We start from the raw sequence: 15,786 nt of genomic DNA on the forward strand, positions 1-15,786 counted from the left end.
AACCATGATAAGGATACTCGCCAAAGTTGAGAAAAGAATGGAGGGCATCAGTGAGACCCTTATCACAGAGATAAAAGAGTTAAAAAAAGAATCAGTCAGAGGTGAAGAGTGCAATAAATAAGATTAGAAACACACCTGATGTAATGAACATCAAGTTGGAAGAAGCAGAGGAATGAATTAATGACCTAGAAGACAAAATAATGGAAAGCAATAAAGCTTAACAAAAGAGAGAAAGAAGAATTATGCAAAATGAGAATAGGCTTAGGGAACTCAGTGGCTCCATCAAACATAGTAACATTTGTTTTATAGGAGTCCCAGGAGAAGAAGAGAGAAAAAAAGGGGCAGAAAATTTACTTGAAGAAATAATATCTGAAAACTTCCCTAATCTGGGGAAGAAAATAGACATCCCAATCTAGGAGGCACAGAGAATTTCCATCAAAATCAACAAAAGTAGACTCACACCAGACATATCGTAATTAAATTTGCAAAATTTAGTAATAAAGAAAATATCTTAAAAGCAGCAAGATAAAAAGAGTCTTTAACTTAAAAGGGAAAATCCATAAGGCTAGCAGGAGGTTTCACAACAGAAACTTGGCAAGACAGAAGGGAGTGGCATGATATATTCAAAGTGCTGAATGGGAAAAATCTGATGCCAAGAACACTCTATCCATCAAGGCTATCATTCAGCATGAAAGGAGAGATAAAGAGTTTCCTAGATCAACAAAAGCAGAAGGAATTCATGACCACTGACATAGCCCTTTAAGAAATATTTGAAGAGATTCTTTGAGTGGAAAGGAAAGACAAAAAGTGACAACCTAAAGGCAGGAAAAACACAAAATCAGTAAATCAGTAAAGGATACAAAATATAATAACATACCTAAAACATGGTGCAGGAGAGGAGAAAAGAATGGGTTCAAAGTTAAATGACCATCAACTTTAAATATAGACTGCAATATGCAGAGGAGGTTATTGACAAATCTAATGGTAACCATATATTAAAAACCACTAATAAACATGCAAAGAATAAAAAGAAATAAATACAAATATATCACTAAGAAAATCAGAAAACCAGGAAAGCGGTGAGAAAGGATCAGAGAAAATCTCGGGAAACAACCACAAGAAAAATAATAAAATGGCAATAAATACATATCTATCAATAATGACTTTGTAAATGGGCTAAACACTGCAATCAAAAGACACAGAATGTCAGAATGGGTAAAAAAAAAAAAAAAATAAGGCCCATCTATATGCTGCCTACATATAGGAACAGAGAAGTATTTATCATGAAATGGATGTCAAAAGAAAGCCAGAGTAACAATACTTATATTGTATAAACTTGACTTTACTTTTTGAAAAATGTTTATTTAATTTTGAGAGAGAAAGAGAGAGAGAGAGAGAGGAGGGGCAGAGAGAGAGGGAGACACAGAATTCAAAGCAGACTCCAGACTCTGAGCTGTTAGCACAGAGCCCAATGTGGGGCTCAAACCCATAAACCATGAGATCATGACCTGAGCTGAAGTTGGACCTTTAACCGACTAAGCCACCCAGGCATCCCAATAAACTAGACTTAAAAAAAAAAAAAAAGACTGTAACAAGAGATAAAAAAGGACCCTATATAATCACAAAGGGGACAATCCAACAAGAAGATATAACAGTTGTAAATATTTATGTACCTAACGTGAAGCACCCACATACTTAAAACAATAACAAACATAAAGGAACTAATTGATAATAATACAGTAATAATAGGGGACTTTAACACACCATTTACATCAATGGAGAGATGATCTAAACAGAAAATCAACAAGGAAACAATGGCTTTAAATGACATGTTGGACCAGATGGAATTAACAGATATATTCAGAATATTCCATCCCCAAACAGCAGAATACACATTCTTTTCAAGTGCACATGGAAAATTCTCCATAATAGATCACATATTAGGTCACAAAACAGTCCTCAACAAATATAAGAAGAATGAAGTCATACCATGCACCACACACTATGAAACTAGAAGTCAACCAGAAGAAAACATCTGGAAAGAACACAAATACATGGAGGTTAAATAATATGATACCAAACAATGAATGGGTTAACACATTCATGGCTTTTTGGGTCAACCCAAAAAAGAAAATAAGTACATGGAAACAAATAAAATTGAGAACAGAATGGTTCAAAACCCTTGGGATGCAGCAGAAGTGGTCCTAAGAGAGATTATATAACAATACAGGCCAACTCAAGAAACATCTCAAATAAACAACCTAACCTTACATCTAAAGGAGCTAGAAAAAGAACTACAAACAAAACCTAGGGCCAGCAGAAGGAAGGAAATAATAAAGATTAGAGCAAGAATAAATGATATAGAAACAAACAAACAAACAAACAAACAAAAACCCACGATAGAACAGATCAATGAAACCAGATCTTCTTTGAAAAAAATCAATAAAACTGATAAACCTTTAGCCAGACTTACCAAGAAGAAAAGAGAAAGGACCCAAATAAGTAAAGTCACAAATGCGAGAGGAAAAATAACAACCAACACCACAGAAATATAAAAATTTACAAGAGAATATTATGAAAAACTATATGCCAGCAAATTGGACAACATAAAAGAAATGGAAGAATTCCTAGAAACATGTAAACTATCAAAACTGAAACAGGAAGAAATAGAAACTTGAACAGACAAATAACCAACAAAGAAATTGAATCAGTAATCAAAACATTCCTAACAAACAGAAGTTCAGGACTAGATGGCTTCACAGGCGAATTCTACCAAACATTTAAAGAAGAGTTAACATCTATTTTTCTCAAACTATTCCAAAAAAACAGATAAGGAAGGAAAACTTCCAAATTTATTCTATGAGGCCAGCATCATCCTGATATCAAAACTAGATAAAAACACTAAAAAAAAAAGGAGAATTATAGGCCAATATCTCTTATCAACATAGATTCAAAAATCCTCAAATAATACTAGCAAATCAAATTCAACAATACATTAAAAAAAATCATTCACCACAATCAAGTGGGATTTATTCCTGGGTTGCAAGGGTAGTTCAGTACTTGCCAACAAATCAATGTGATACATCACATTAATTACAGAAAGTTTAAGAATCAGATAATCATTCCAAATGATGCAAAAAAAAAAAAAAAGGTTTTGACAAAGTAAAACATTCATTCATCATAAAAAACCTCAACAAAGTAGGTTTAGAGGGAACCTACCTCAACATAATAAAGGTGATAATATGAAAAACCCACAGCTAATACCATCTTAAATGGGGAGAAACTGGGAGCTTTTCCTATGGTCAGGAATAAGACAGGGATGTCCACTATGACCAATTCTATTCAACATTGTACTGGAAGTCCTAGCCACAACAGTCAGACACCAAAATGAAATAAAAGGCATCAAATTGGCAAGAAAGAAGTAAAACTTTCACTGTTTGGGATGATATAATGCTATACATAGAAAACTCAAAAGACTTCACCAAAACTGCTAGAACTGACAAATGAATTCAGTGAAGTTGCAGGATACAAAATCAAAGTACAGAAATCTGTTGCATTTTTACCCACCAATAATGAGGCAGCAGAAAGAGAAATTAAGGAATCAATCCCATTTACAATTGCACCAAGAATATAAGATACCTAGGAATAAATATAACCAAAGAGGTGAAAGACCTGTACTCTGAAAACTATAAAATATTGATGCAAAAATTGAAGATGACACAAAGAAATGGAAAGACATTCCATGTTCATTAATCAGAAGAACAAATATTGTTAAAATGTCTATGCTACCCAAAGCAATCTACACATATAATGCAATTCTTCTCAGCATTTTTCACAGAGCTAGAACAAATAATCCTAAAATGTATATGGAACCACAAAAGACCCCAAATAACCAAAGCAATCCTGAAAAAGAAAAGCAAAGCTGGACGCATCACAATTCTGCACTTCAAGCTATATTACAAAGCTGTAGTCATTAAGACAGCACAGTACTGACAGAGAAAGAGGCAAATAGATCAATGGAATAGAATAGAAAACCCAGAAATAGACCCACAACTATATGGGCAGCTGATCTTCAACAAAGCAGGATAGAACATCCAATGGGAAAAAGACAGAATCTTCAACAAATGGCATTGGGAAAACTGGACAGCAACATGCAAAAGAATAAAACTGAACCACTTTCTTACACCATACATAAAAATAAATCCAAAATGGATGAAAGACCTAAATGTGGGACAGGAAACCATCAAACTCCTAGAAAAGAACACAGGCAGTACTTCTTTGACATCAGCCATAGTTACATCTTTCTAGAGCTGTATTCGGAGGCAAGGGAAATAAAAGCAAAAATAAACTATTGGAACCTCATCAAAATAAAAAGCTTCTGCACAGCAAGGGAAACAATCAACAAAACTAAAAGGCATCCTATATAATAGGAGAAGATATTTGCAAATGGCATATGTGATAAAGGGTTAATATCTAAAATATATGAAGAACTTATAAAACTCAAAACTCCAAAACCAAATAATCCAGTTAAAAAATGGGCAGAAGACATGAATAGACATTTTTCCAAGGAAGACATACAGATGGCCAGCAGGCACATGAATAGATGCTCAACATCACTCACCATCAGTAAATGCAAGTCAAAATTACAATGAGATATCACCTCACTCGTTAGAATGGATAAAATCAACAACACATGAAACAACAGGTGTTGGCAAGGATGTGGAGAAAGGGGAACCCTCTTGTACTGTTGGTGGGAAAGCAAACTGGTGCAGCCACTCTAGAAAACAGTATGGAGTTTCTCAAAAAGTTAAAAATAGAACTACCCTTTGATCCAGCAATCACACTACTAGGTATCTACCCAAAGAGTACAAAAACACTAAATCAAAGGGATACATGCACTTTGATATTTATTGCAGCATTATCTACAACAGCAAATTATGAAATCAGCTCAAGTGTCCATAGACTGATGAATGGATAAAGAAGATGTGGTATACATCTACACACACATGCGTGTATACACACAATGGAATATTACTCAGCCAAAAAAATTAAAAGAATGAAATCTTGTCATTTGCAATGACATGGATGAAACTAGAGTGTATTATGCTAAGCAAAATGAGTCAGCCAGAGAAAGACAAATACCATATGATTTCATTCATATGTGGAATCTAAGAAACAAAACAAACAAGGCAAAAGGAAAAAGAGAGAGAGGAAAACCAAGGAACTCATAAGTATAGAGAACAAACTGGTTACTAAAAGGGTAGTAAGTGGAGGGATGGGTTATATAGCCAATGGGGATTAAGGAGTGCACTTGTGATGAGCATCTGGTGATATATGTAAATGCTGAATCACTGTATTGTACACTTGAAACTATTATTTACTCTGTATGTTTAACTGGACTTTAAAGAAAAACTTAAAAAATTTTCCTTCATTAATAAAGTCCAATAATATTTCATTTTATATGTATACCATATTTTGTATATCTATCTATTCATCCAGCAATGATGGATAGTTGGTTTTTCTACCTTTTGGCTATTATGAATACTGTTCCTATAAACACTGGTATAAAAGTGTCTGAGTCCCTGCTTTCAATTCTTTGAGGTATATATCTAAAGTGAAATTGATGGATACTATGGTAATACTATGTTTAACTTTCTGAGGAACCACCTAACTGTTTTCCATAGCAACCCCACCACTTTACATTCTCACCAGCAATGCACAAGGGCTCTGATTTTTCTCCATCTTTGTCAACACTAGTTATCTTCTATGCAAATGTGTGTGTGTGTTTTTTTAATAGTAGTTATCTTAATGGGTGACAAGTGGTATCTCATTGTGGTTTTGATTTTCAGTTCTCTAATGACTAGTGATATTGAACATCTTTTCATATGTTTATTGGCCATTTGCATATCTTTTTTGAAGCAATGTCTCTTCAGGTTTTTTGCTCATGTTTTCATCAAGTTGTTTTTTGTTGTTGAATTGTAGGAATTCCTTATATCTATCTATATTCTTATACTTAATCCCCACTAATATACAGTGACAAATATCCAGAATTACTTCAAATTTAGATTTTGTACCTTTAATATTGATATGAAAATGATTTTTCCTCCAAAAATAATAACCTTGTGATATATTAGTAAGTATAACTTATGCCCTTAAGACCTGGAGAGGCATAGGAGTCTCAGAACCTAGACGACCAGAAATGTCTAAATTGAGCTAATATCCTTTATTTTCCCCTATTTTTATACCATGCCATCTATGGTACCATTAACTTGAGTCTCAGAAGTGGAGGTATATTCTAAAATAGTATGTAAAACTAAATAGAATTCCACGTCTTCTTTGATCCTTCCATTTAAAAATTTGTGGAGCATGTATGATGTGCCAGACACTGATGACTGTTAATGATGTAGAAAATACTGCCCTTGTCTATTTGCAATTTGCCTGCTCTATATTATTGACCTTGGGAAGGTTGGCAAATATACGGTGGATCACAATCACCATTTTATATTAAAACTAAAAGCTAAGAAAAATATGACATTAAATCGGAAGTAAAGACATTAAAAACTCCTAGCAACATAAAGCTTTCCAAGTGATAGCCATTAATGCTATATTTAGTTGTGTATGGTTCTCTGGTTAAGGAAAGGAAGATATGTAAAATCACAGACTCACATCTGACTAAGGCCCTATTTCAGTCATGAAAATTATACGCTGCCTACATTAAGGATTCAAAATGAAGAGACAGAATCAATGTAAGGGTTCCCTTTGTGCTTGCTATACCAACTGACACATAGAGCAGAAGTTCAGAACCTTGAATAATGTCTGCCCAATTTGCTTTGTGAAGTATGTTTGTATACAATATCAAGCTTAATATATACTTTTAATGATGTCATTGGTGCATAAAAGCTGTTTGGCAAAGTTATGAAATAATCTATGGATTCTACTTATTTTTATTAGAGACAGGAAAGGAAAGCATAAGCTGGTACAAAATAAAAATTCCCTTTAAGGCTTTTCAGATACTATTGAAAATATATTCTTTGTAGTAGAACTTCTTGCTCCATTACTTCAATCCAGCAACTACAATAATGATGACCAGAAGAACAAGTATGTGGTTGCTATATATTGAGAGCCTATGCCAAATACATAATGAACATCATTTGATATAATTATAGAAAGTATCTCATTTTAAAGACAGGAAAACTGAGGCTCAGAGATATTAAATAATTTGTATAAAGCCAAAAACAGTTAGTTAAGTGGCAGAACCACTATTTGACTTCCAATGTCTGACTCCAATGCCATGTTCATCTACTATACTGAACTGCATTTTTCTAATTTCAACAAGAAATCATTTAATGCCTTTTCCATTTTCAGTAAGTGTACAGATCATCCTCAAAGACTTTTTATGAGAATAAGCAAGGAAGCATATGAATGTTCTTTCATTGTAGGATTATAAAAACTATGTGCATCATTATCTGAAAAGGGAGGAAGAATTACTTTTTCTTTTGTAAAGATTAAGAAATAAATCTTTCTCAATTAATCTGAGTTCCTCCAGAGAAAACTACTTAAAGAAGAACCGTTAAGAGTTTCCACTTCCAATATTGGCCAATAGCTCCTATCAAACTAACATACAGGTATAACTATAAACCCAAGACAAAATATTTTTAAAAAACATTGGAGAAAGACCCAAAATAGGCAAAATTTAGAGTGGAAAGGTCTACATGTAGAAGAAAGGAATTTCACTGTCTGATTTTTTTTTTTAAATATGGCTTTTCACAAAGAAGGTAAGATATGTAGGATAGTTAAGAAAAAAGGGGGATAAAAACCTGCAGCCTTACTGGCATGGAGACCCAGAGGGTAGAATATGGAATGACCATAGCTGTAGGGAAGTCAGCTGTATGGAAGAGAAAGTCAGAGAGGAGGAGCCTGAAGTTCTGAGTATAACCTCTGCCTAATTCTCTTGCTGGCATTTAAAGTATGTATTGATGTGGTAGAACTGAGCAGCCCAGCAAAGCCTAAAAGAACTGGACAGATATTTCAGCAGCCATTTACCACAGAGGAGAGAATATCTGGAGTTTAAAAGCAGTCAAGTAAACAATTTGCCAAATTAAAAACCAAAATGAAACAAAGAGCACTCTTTAAAGAAATATAACAGAATTTGGAATTTCTACAACAAATCATTTAAGATGTCCAAGATATAATTCAAAATTACTGGACAGGAAAAATTTCCCATATTAACAAGAAAAGGCAATTAACACAACCACACTCAAGATTACCCAGATAGAATTATCCCATAAGGATTTTAAAGTAGCTATTTAAAATATGCTCAGTAATGTAAATAAAAATACACTTATGGTGAATAAACAAACAGGAAATCTCAGGACAGCATCTATAAAAAATGGAAGTTATAGAACTGATAATTAAACACCGGAAATAAAACTTAAAAATTCAATACCATAAATAAAATTTCACTGAATGGACTTAAAATGTGAGTGAAGATAGAGTCATATTACTCTATTGAAAAAAGTAAAAAGGAAAAAGATTAAAATAGGAATGAATAAAAGCCCCAGAGACCTAAGGGATGATATCAAAATGTTTAATATATAATTACTTGGAATTTTTGAAAAAGGAAAGGAGAAAGAAGATAAAATAGAAAAAAAATCAAAAGAAATAAAGTGGAAAATTTTCCAAATTTAGTGAAAATAGAAACTTACATACAAAAGAATCTCAGCAAATCTCAAGCTGAATAAATGTGAAGAAAATTCATCTAGGCACATCATACTTAAACTACCAAAAGCCAAAAATAAAGAGAGAATCTTAAAAGGAGCTAGAGAAAAATGATATATTACATATGGGGGAAACAATGATAAAGATAAATGTGGAATTCTCATTAGAAATAAGAAAATGGCCATGTCATCTTCATAGTGCTGAATGCAAACAAATAAAAGAAAATCTTGTCAACCCAGAATTCTATATCCAGTGGAAAAATATGATTTCACTCATATGTGGAATTTAAGAAACAACAAAAAAAAAAAATGAGCAAAGGGGGGGGGGAGAGAGAGGCAAATGAAAAAAGAGACTCTTAGCTATAGAGTACAAACTGAGGGTTACCAGAGGGCAGGTGGGTTGGGATGGATGAAAAACAGATGATGGGGATTAAGGAGTGCATTTGTGATGAGCACAGGGTGAGGTATGAAAATGCTAAATTATTATATTGTATACCTGAAACTAATATAACACTGTATGATAACTAACTGGAATTAAAATAAAAACTTAAAAAAATTCATGTATAAGAAAAAAATGATAGTGAAATAAAGACTTTTTTTGTAAAAAAAAATACTGAGAGAATTCATGACTGGCAGAGTTTGACTATAAGAACTTCTAAAGGAAGTTCCATAGGCTTCAGGGAAATGAATACATTTGGGTATGTATATATCTATATCTATATCTATATATCTATAAATATATATATATTTGGAAATGTATATCTATAAAAAGGAATGGAGAACATCAGAAAAACTAAATGCATAGATAAAAAAACCCACTACTTCCCCCCACCAAAACCGTAAAATACATATTTCACTTATGTTAAACCCAAAATACTTCATTTATATTAAAGCAAAATTTTAACTTTGCAATAAGGGGTTTATAGCACACACAGATATAATACATAAAACATTTATGGCATAAACAACAGGAAGTTGGTGGTAAATGGGTCTATATGGTTGCAAGTTTCTTACAATTGTGTTAAGTATCACTGTTAACTCTAAGAAGACTACAGAAAGTTGGGATATGTACTGGCAAACTGCAGTCTGGGAGTCAAATCTAGACCAGCACTTGTTTCTACAGAAAAAGTTTACTGACTCATGACCTAGAATAACCACTTAATAGTGGTTAATAAAATAATAGTGCAGGGGCACCTGGGTGGCTCAGTAGGTTAAGAGTCCAGCTCTTGATTTCTGCTCAGGTCATGATCTCATGGTTCATGAGATCAAGATGCGCATAGGGCTCTGTGCTGATAGCATGGAACCTGCTGGGGATTCTTTCTCTCTCCTGCTTGTGTGCTTTCCCTTTCTTTCTCTCTCTCAAAAATAAATAAATAAATAAACTTAAAAAAATAATAGAGCAAAGAAGTATAGCTAAAAAGCCAATATCTAAATTAAAATGGAGTTCTCGTTGCCAAAAGAAGGCACTGAACAACAACAGCACCACTACAAGGAAAAACAATCATAAAATGATTGACCAAAGTACAACCAAATTGATAAATACATTAAATGGAAATGGACCAAACACAAATTAAAAGGTAGAGATTTTCAGTATGAATGAAAAAGCAAGACCCAACTATAAGACCCTCACTTTAAATACCAAACCACTTTGGGGTGCCTGGGTGGCTCAGTTGGTTGAGCAACTGACTTCAGCTTAGGTCATGATCTCGCAGTTTGTGGGTTCGAGCCCTGCGTCAGGCTCTGTGTCTCTCTGTCTCTCAATAATAATTAAATGTTAAAAAAAATTTTTTTTAAATACCAAAACACAGATCGGTTGGTTGAAAGTAAATGAACAGAAAAGATAGGCTATGCAAACTGTAAGTGAAAGAAGTCTGAACAGACTTATTAATCAAATAAAGCAGATTTCAAAAATAAATAGTATTATTAGGAATAAAAACTATTGCCAGAGATATAGAGGAATATTTCATAATGATAAAAGGGGATCAGTTGATCAGGAAGACATAATCACCATAAACGTGAATACTCTAAAAATAGCATTTCAAAATATATAAAGCAAAATTTGACAAAACTAAAGAGAGAAACAAAATTACAAAATCATAGTTGAAGATTTAACAGCCCTAACTCATCAACTAAAAGAATATCTAGACTAAAAAATATTAAAAATAGTTATAGTTTTTTAAAATATTTATTTTTGAGAGACAGGACAGAGCACGAGTGGGGGAGGAACAGAGAGAGAGGGAGACACAGAATCCGAAGCAGGCTCCAGGCTCTGAGCCATCAGCACAGAGCCCAATGCAGGGCTTGAACCCACAAACTGTGAGATCATGACCTGAGCCGAAGTTGGACAATCAACTAACTGAGCCCCCCAGGGGCCCCAATAGTTATAATTTTTATAAGATTCAGAAATCGAAAAACAGTTACTCAGGTTTTACCACCTGAATAACACAATAGATCATGGCCCTTCCTCTTGATTTCTCCTTTGAGCCAGATCTACACATGGATGGAAGGCAAGTATAGGAAATAGTGTTGGCCCATAAACAAATGTACTTTTCCTGGTTATCTTGACAAACAGAATACTATATGTGTTACCATTTTTCATTTAATATATGGCTTTAGAATTACGACAATTTAATCAAACTATATAGCTATTAGGAGGATGTACTGGAACAAAAGTCAATCTGACCTTTCTATTATATAGCGCTGCCTGCTTGTTGACAGTTGCATAAATGACTAGAGACATTGAGATTACTCTCTGTAGGATCAAATAAATCTTTGGGGACATCTGGATTTCTTGGATTGATTGATCCTAGCTTCCCTAAGATCTCAAAAGCCTATTTCTGTTCAATCAAGAAGACAATATAGGTATAGAGCCATGTAAACCTCAATAACTACTATAAATTCATGATTTAACGTCCAATACATGTCATCCACTAAAGTAATTTTACTCTTCCAGGAGTCTAGGCATTGCTTGACTTAAGCTATGGTTACAAAATGGTTCTAATGTCTTTTATTTGATTGAGGAAGTCAAACATCACATATCATATTTATCTAGGCATATCTGATAGGCTGCAAATAAAAATAAAATTCTAAGGAATATCAACAATATATAAAATAGGTAAGTAATTTTTTTTCTCTAGACCTCATTTCTTTACAATGAAAAGAATGAACTCAATGGGCTCCAAATTTCTCTATGCATTGCTACATGTTAGCTTTGTATACAGTGTAGTAAAATGGAAAATATCTACAGAAATAACATTTGCATTGATATAACAGAAACCAAGATGATGAATATTAATACTCAAAGAATATTCTTTGGGGATGACTTCAGTTAATAACACTGTCACACACAAGTTCTTTCCCTGAATACATTTTTCTCTTTTAGGTTTCTGATGTTTTAGATTTGACCACTGTCAAATATAATGCCATTATGGGAAACAACAGGCAGGGGGCAGCAGATTTCAAAGAGGAACACATAAATGCAATGACATTAGTGACAATTGCTATAGCAGGAAAAAACATTTTTCTCTTATCCTTTTCTGGCTCTTCAGTTGCCAGCCATTTAAATTATTATCTAATTTTAGAATTTTAAATTGAGTATGTATATGTACATGACAAAGCAAAATATCATTAAAATTATAATTATCATAAAAATCACGATTCTAAATAAAACCAGAAATGTATGAAATGTATGAAAGCTCATAAGCCTATGTGCTCAAAATTTTTACATATGTGCTATCACATATATGTGTGTACATATGCACATATATAAAAATATATATATATATTTATATATCTATAAATACATACATATATATTTAAATATATATTTGTTGTTTTTGTTTTTAACATTTCTCCCCTTCAGTTAGTGAACGAAGACCTTGTGATCTTCTTTTGGTTGACAAACTCCTGCCTGTTTCTATGCTATGACCATAAAAGAGAACTTGTTGCCACTCAGGGAAAAAACTATATACTTCTGAAAAGATTTTTTGATAGTAGGAAAATACGTAGCATTCGCTAATATTAAAAACTCTAAGAGCAGTGCCACGGCAAAGCATGATGACAGACATACGTCCACATTCCAAGGGTCTGAAGAGCACTGGACTTAAAATGAAAGTAGGCAAGAAGCCTCAAAGAAGTTTCTTGTTATGTTAGCTTTATCAATATTCCATTAATTTATACAATATTGCGCCATTTTATTTTAAAATGGATTTTACAGAAAAAAATTTTTTTTTATTTTTTTTTAACGTTTATTTATTTTTGAGACAGAGAGAGACAGAGCATGAACGGGGGAGGGGCAGAGAAAGAGGGAGACACAGAATTGGAAGCAGGCTCCAGGCTCTGAGCCATCAGCCCAGAGCCTGACGCGGGGCTCGAACTCCCGGATCGTGAGATCGTGACCTGAGCTGAAGTCGGACACTTAACCGACTGCGCCACCCCGGCGCCCCTAGAAAAATTAATCATACCTAGGGTAGAGTAAAAGTAACAGTTATCACCAACAGTTTATAGGTGGGTAAACCTCAGCCCTACAATGAGGATGCAACTTGCTCAAGTAAAACACCACCCTAACGACTGAAGGAGGAAGAGAGCTGGTATTCTCTTAGTCTAGCACGTGGAATAGTCACAAGAGTTGTGTCAGAGAATAAACTGAACAAAATTTATTCATTGTTTAACTATTCTTTATTACTTACTGGTTTCCCTTGAATTCCTCTCTCTCCAGGGTTTCCAGTCTTACCCTATATAAGGAAGAAAATGCTTGGGTCAAGTAACTCCCTCACCAATTATTAATCACACATGGAGAAAAATGGGGAAGATTTTACACATTCATCTTTAATGTTAAATGTTTTACTACTTACAGTAAGACCATAAGGCCCTCTTTTTCCTTGATCTCCTTTTTCACCCTAACAAAGTATCAATACCAGAGGAATTAATACAAATGTGAATTATGGTCTTATACATGCTAGCCTACACTCACATACAAGAAAATAAGGCATCAAGTATGTAGTTCAATATTTAAAAGAAAACATTTCTCTGTGTGTAATAAAAACTCTATGTATGTTTCATATTTATACCAAGAGAAAATTCAGAACCATACTTTTGTAAGGAAGGCTCAAAAAAACTTAACTGCTTATGAAATGAGAAAATCAGTGTTTACCTTGGAACCTTGTATACCTTGTTCCCCTATGAGACCATCTGGTCCTCTTGGTCCCTAGGGATGGAAAAACAAAATCCTCTTCTTAATTTAAAATTTTTTTTTTTTAACATTCTGCATCCTTACAAATAAACACACTGTGTTCTTCTTGACAAACTCCTATTTGTTTCTGTACCATGAACACAGAAAATAATACAGCTAGGTATATGGATGAACCTCTTTGTATGGGACAATCAAGCCAGTATTTTCAAGATTTAAGGCCAAAGAATAAAATATAAGGCCATGACAACAGATGATTCAGTTGCGGAGGTGGTTACAGCACAGGTTTGTTATTTCACTATTTCGTTCATCTTGTTCACTCAGGAGCTAGCCACAATAAATTCTAAGGACAACTCTACACTAACTTAAAAGTGGCTGGCTTGTTTATCCAACTGTCTACTTGAGTTTTATATCTTGGGAATGGCATTTTTCTCTTTGTTAGAAAATGAGGGCTGACTGCATTGTGCCTGTTATGCACCTGCTTGTCAGTAGTTACTGGAAGACGGTTGGGGACACAGAAAAGGGACAGAAAATACAGCTAGGAATGAATATTCATGTAAATTTAAAGCTAAGTTAAGTTGCTATCAATATTCTGTTAATAGCTGTGAAGAACCAGTGGTTGCAAAAGTCACTCTCTAAATAAATGGTAGTATATGTCTCCATGCCTAAACTATAACTCTCCTTAGAAGATCTGATCTTAAAGTCCCTTTCAAAGGGAATAACTCAGTTCTGTAACACTGACAACACTGTCGCATCTACTGTGGAAAAGGACTGCATTCAGTGTTACAGGGATACACGACTATAAGAAAATTTCTCCTTCACGAAGTTTATAGAATGGTAAGGTAAATTATACAACTGATTATAATATAGGGAGAGAAAAGGCATTTAAGGGTGAAAAGGATTCAAAGGAGGGAGAGAGTTTTCACTTTTTTGTTTAGGGAATAAAGATATCATTTTGACAGTTGGAGATCATGCTCTAGAAGGAACTCTGGACAGAGGGATAGGATGGTATGAGAAAAGGGTACAGAGGTAGGAAACCCAAGAATGAAAAAAAGGTAGTCTGTTTAGATTGTTTATTGATTACACGTAGCATTTCTTAGTATCTCTATATTAAGTATTTTCTATACTAAGAAATTTTTGGAAAGACTGGGACTTGAAAGGTGAAAGACTGGAGTTTATTTTTAAGTCAATAGGCAATGAGAAGGCACTGAATGAATAGTGATACACATTTCCCAATACATCATGCTGATACGAAGGAACACCTTAGGTGAGGTTGCTTTAGCTTTCTGTTCTTCAAAAACTGCTTACTATAATAGCACTCTCTTCCTGGGTACTCCTAGGGTACTGCATTCCCTGATCCTCTTACGCACACTCATGGGATTAGAGAGAAGGCTCACACTCCATGAGGATCTCCACTGGTCAGACTAAAGTTAAAGCCATAGCTCTATAATCTCCGTCTGTACTTACAGTACTCCACAATTTGTCCCTAACTTCCGTTTCTGCCCTATTTTTCCATAAAAGACTGTAAACTTGAATTACAGTCTTATTGTGTAGAACCTTGAATGTCAAGTTGAGGAATATGGACTCAATTGAATAGATAAGAGACTTTCAAAGTGTGTCACTCATTTAGCAAACATTTGCTGAGTGCCTATGATAAGCCAGGCGCTGTTTCAGGCACTGAAGATACGGTAGGGAGAAGAGACACATCCCTAAATACATAAACAATGAAATAAATATATAAACTTGAACTATAAAATGACAATAAGTAGTCAAGTGTAATGAAGTAAAAAAAGAACTCAAGGGACTAGAGAGAATTCAAAATGGGGACCCCAATTTTAGAAAGGGTGGTCTGAAAAGTCTCTCTAAAATGACATATGGGTA

At 34.0% G+C, this 15,786-nt stretch overlaps 1 protein-coding gene across 5 annotated transcripts in view; it reads right to left on the reverse strand.

Annotated features, from left to right (window-relative positions):
• Positions 1 to 15,786, reverse strand: part of COL24A1 (collagen type XXIV alpha 1 chain) — a 404,519-nt gene that overhangs the window by 140,366 nt on the left and 248,367 nt on the right. For all 5 annotated transcript variants that reach the window (XM_086717446.1, XM_025934829.2, XM_086717444.1 and 2 more), the window contains 3 exons: positions 13,870 to 13,923; positions 13,571 to 13,615; positions 13,406 to 13,450 (listed from right to left, as the gene is read on the reverse strand). In XM_086717446.1, the coding sequence (XP_086573572.1) occupies positions 13,406 to 13,450; positions 13,571 to 13,615; positions 13,870 to 13,923 (144 nt within the window). The remainder of the gene's footprint in view (positions 1 to 13,405; positions 13,451 to 13,570; positions 13,616 to 13,869; positions 13,924 to 15,786) is intronic.

This window comes from Puma concolor, chromosome C1 (assembly GCF_028749965.1).
Source record: "Puma concolor isolate L17-30 chromosome C1, mPumCon1.1.hap2, whole genome shotgun sequence".
Lineage (NCBI taxonomy): Eukaryota > Metazoa > Chordata > Mammalia > Carnivora > Felidae > Puma > Puma concolor.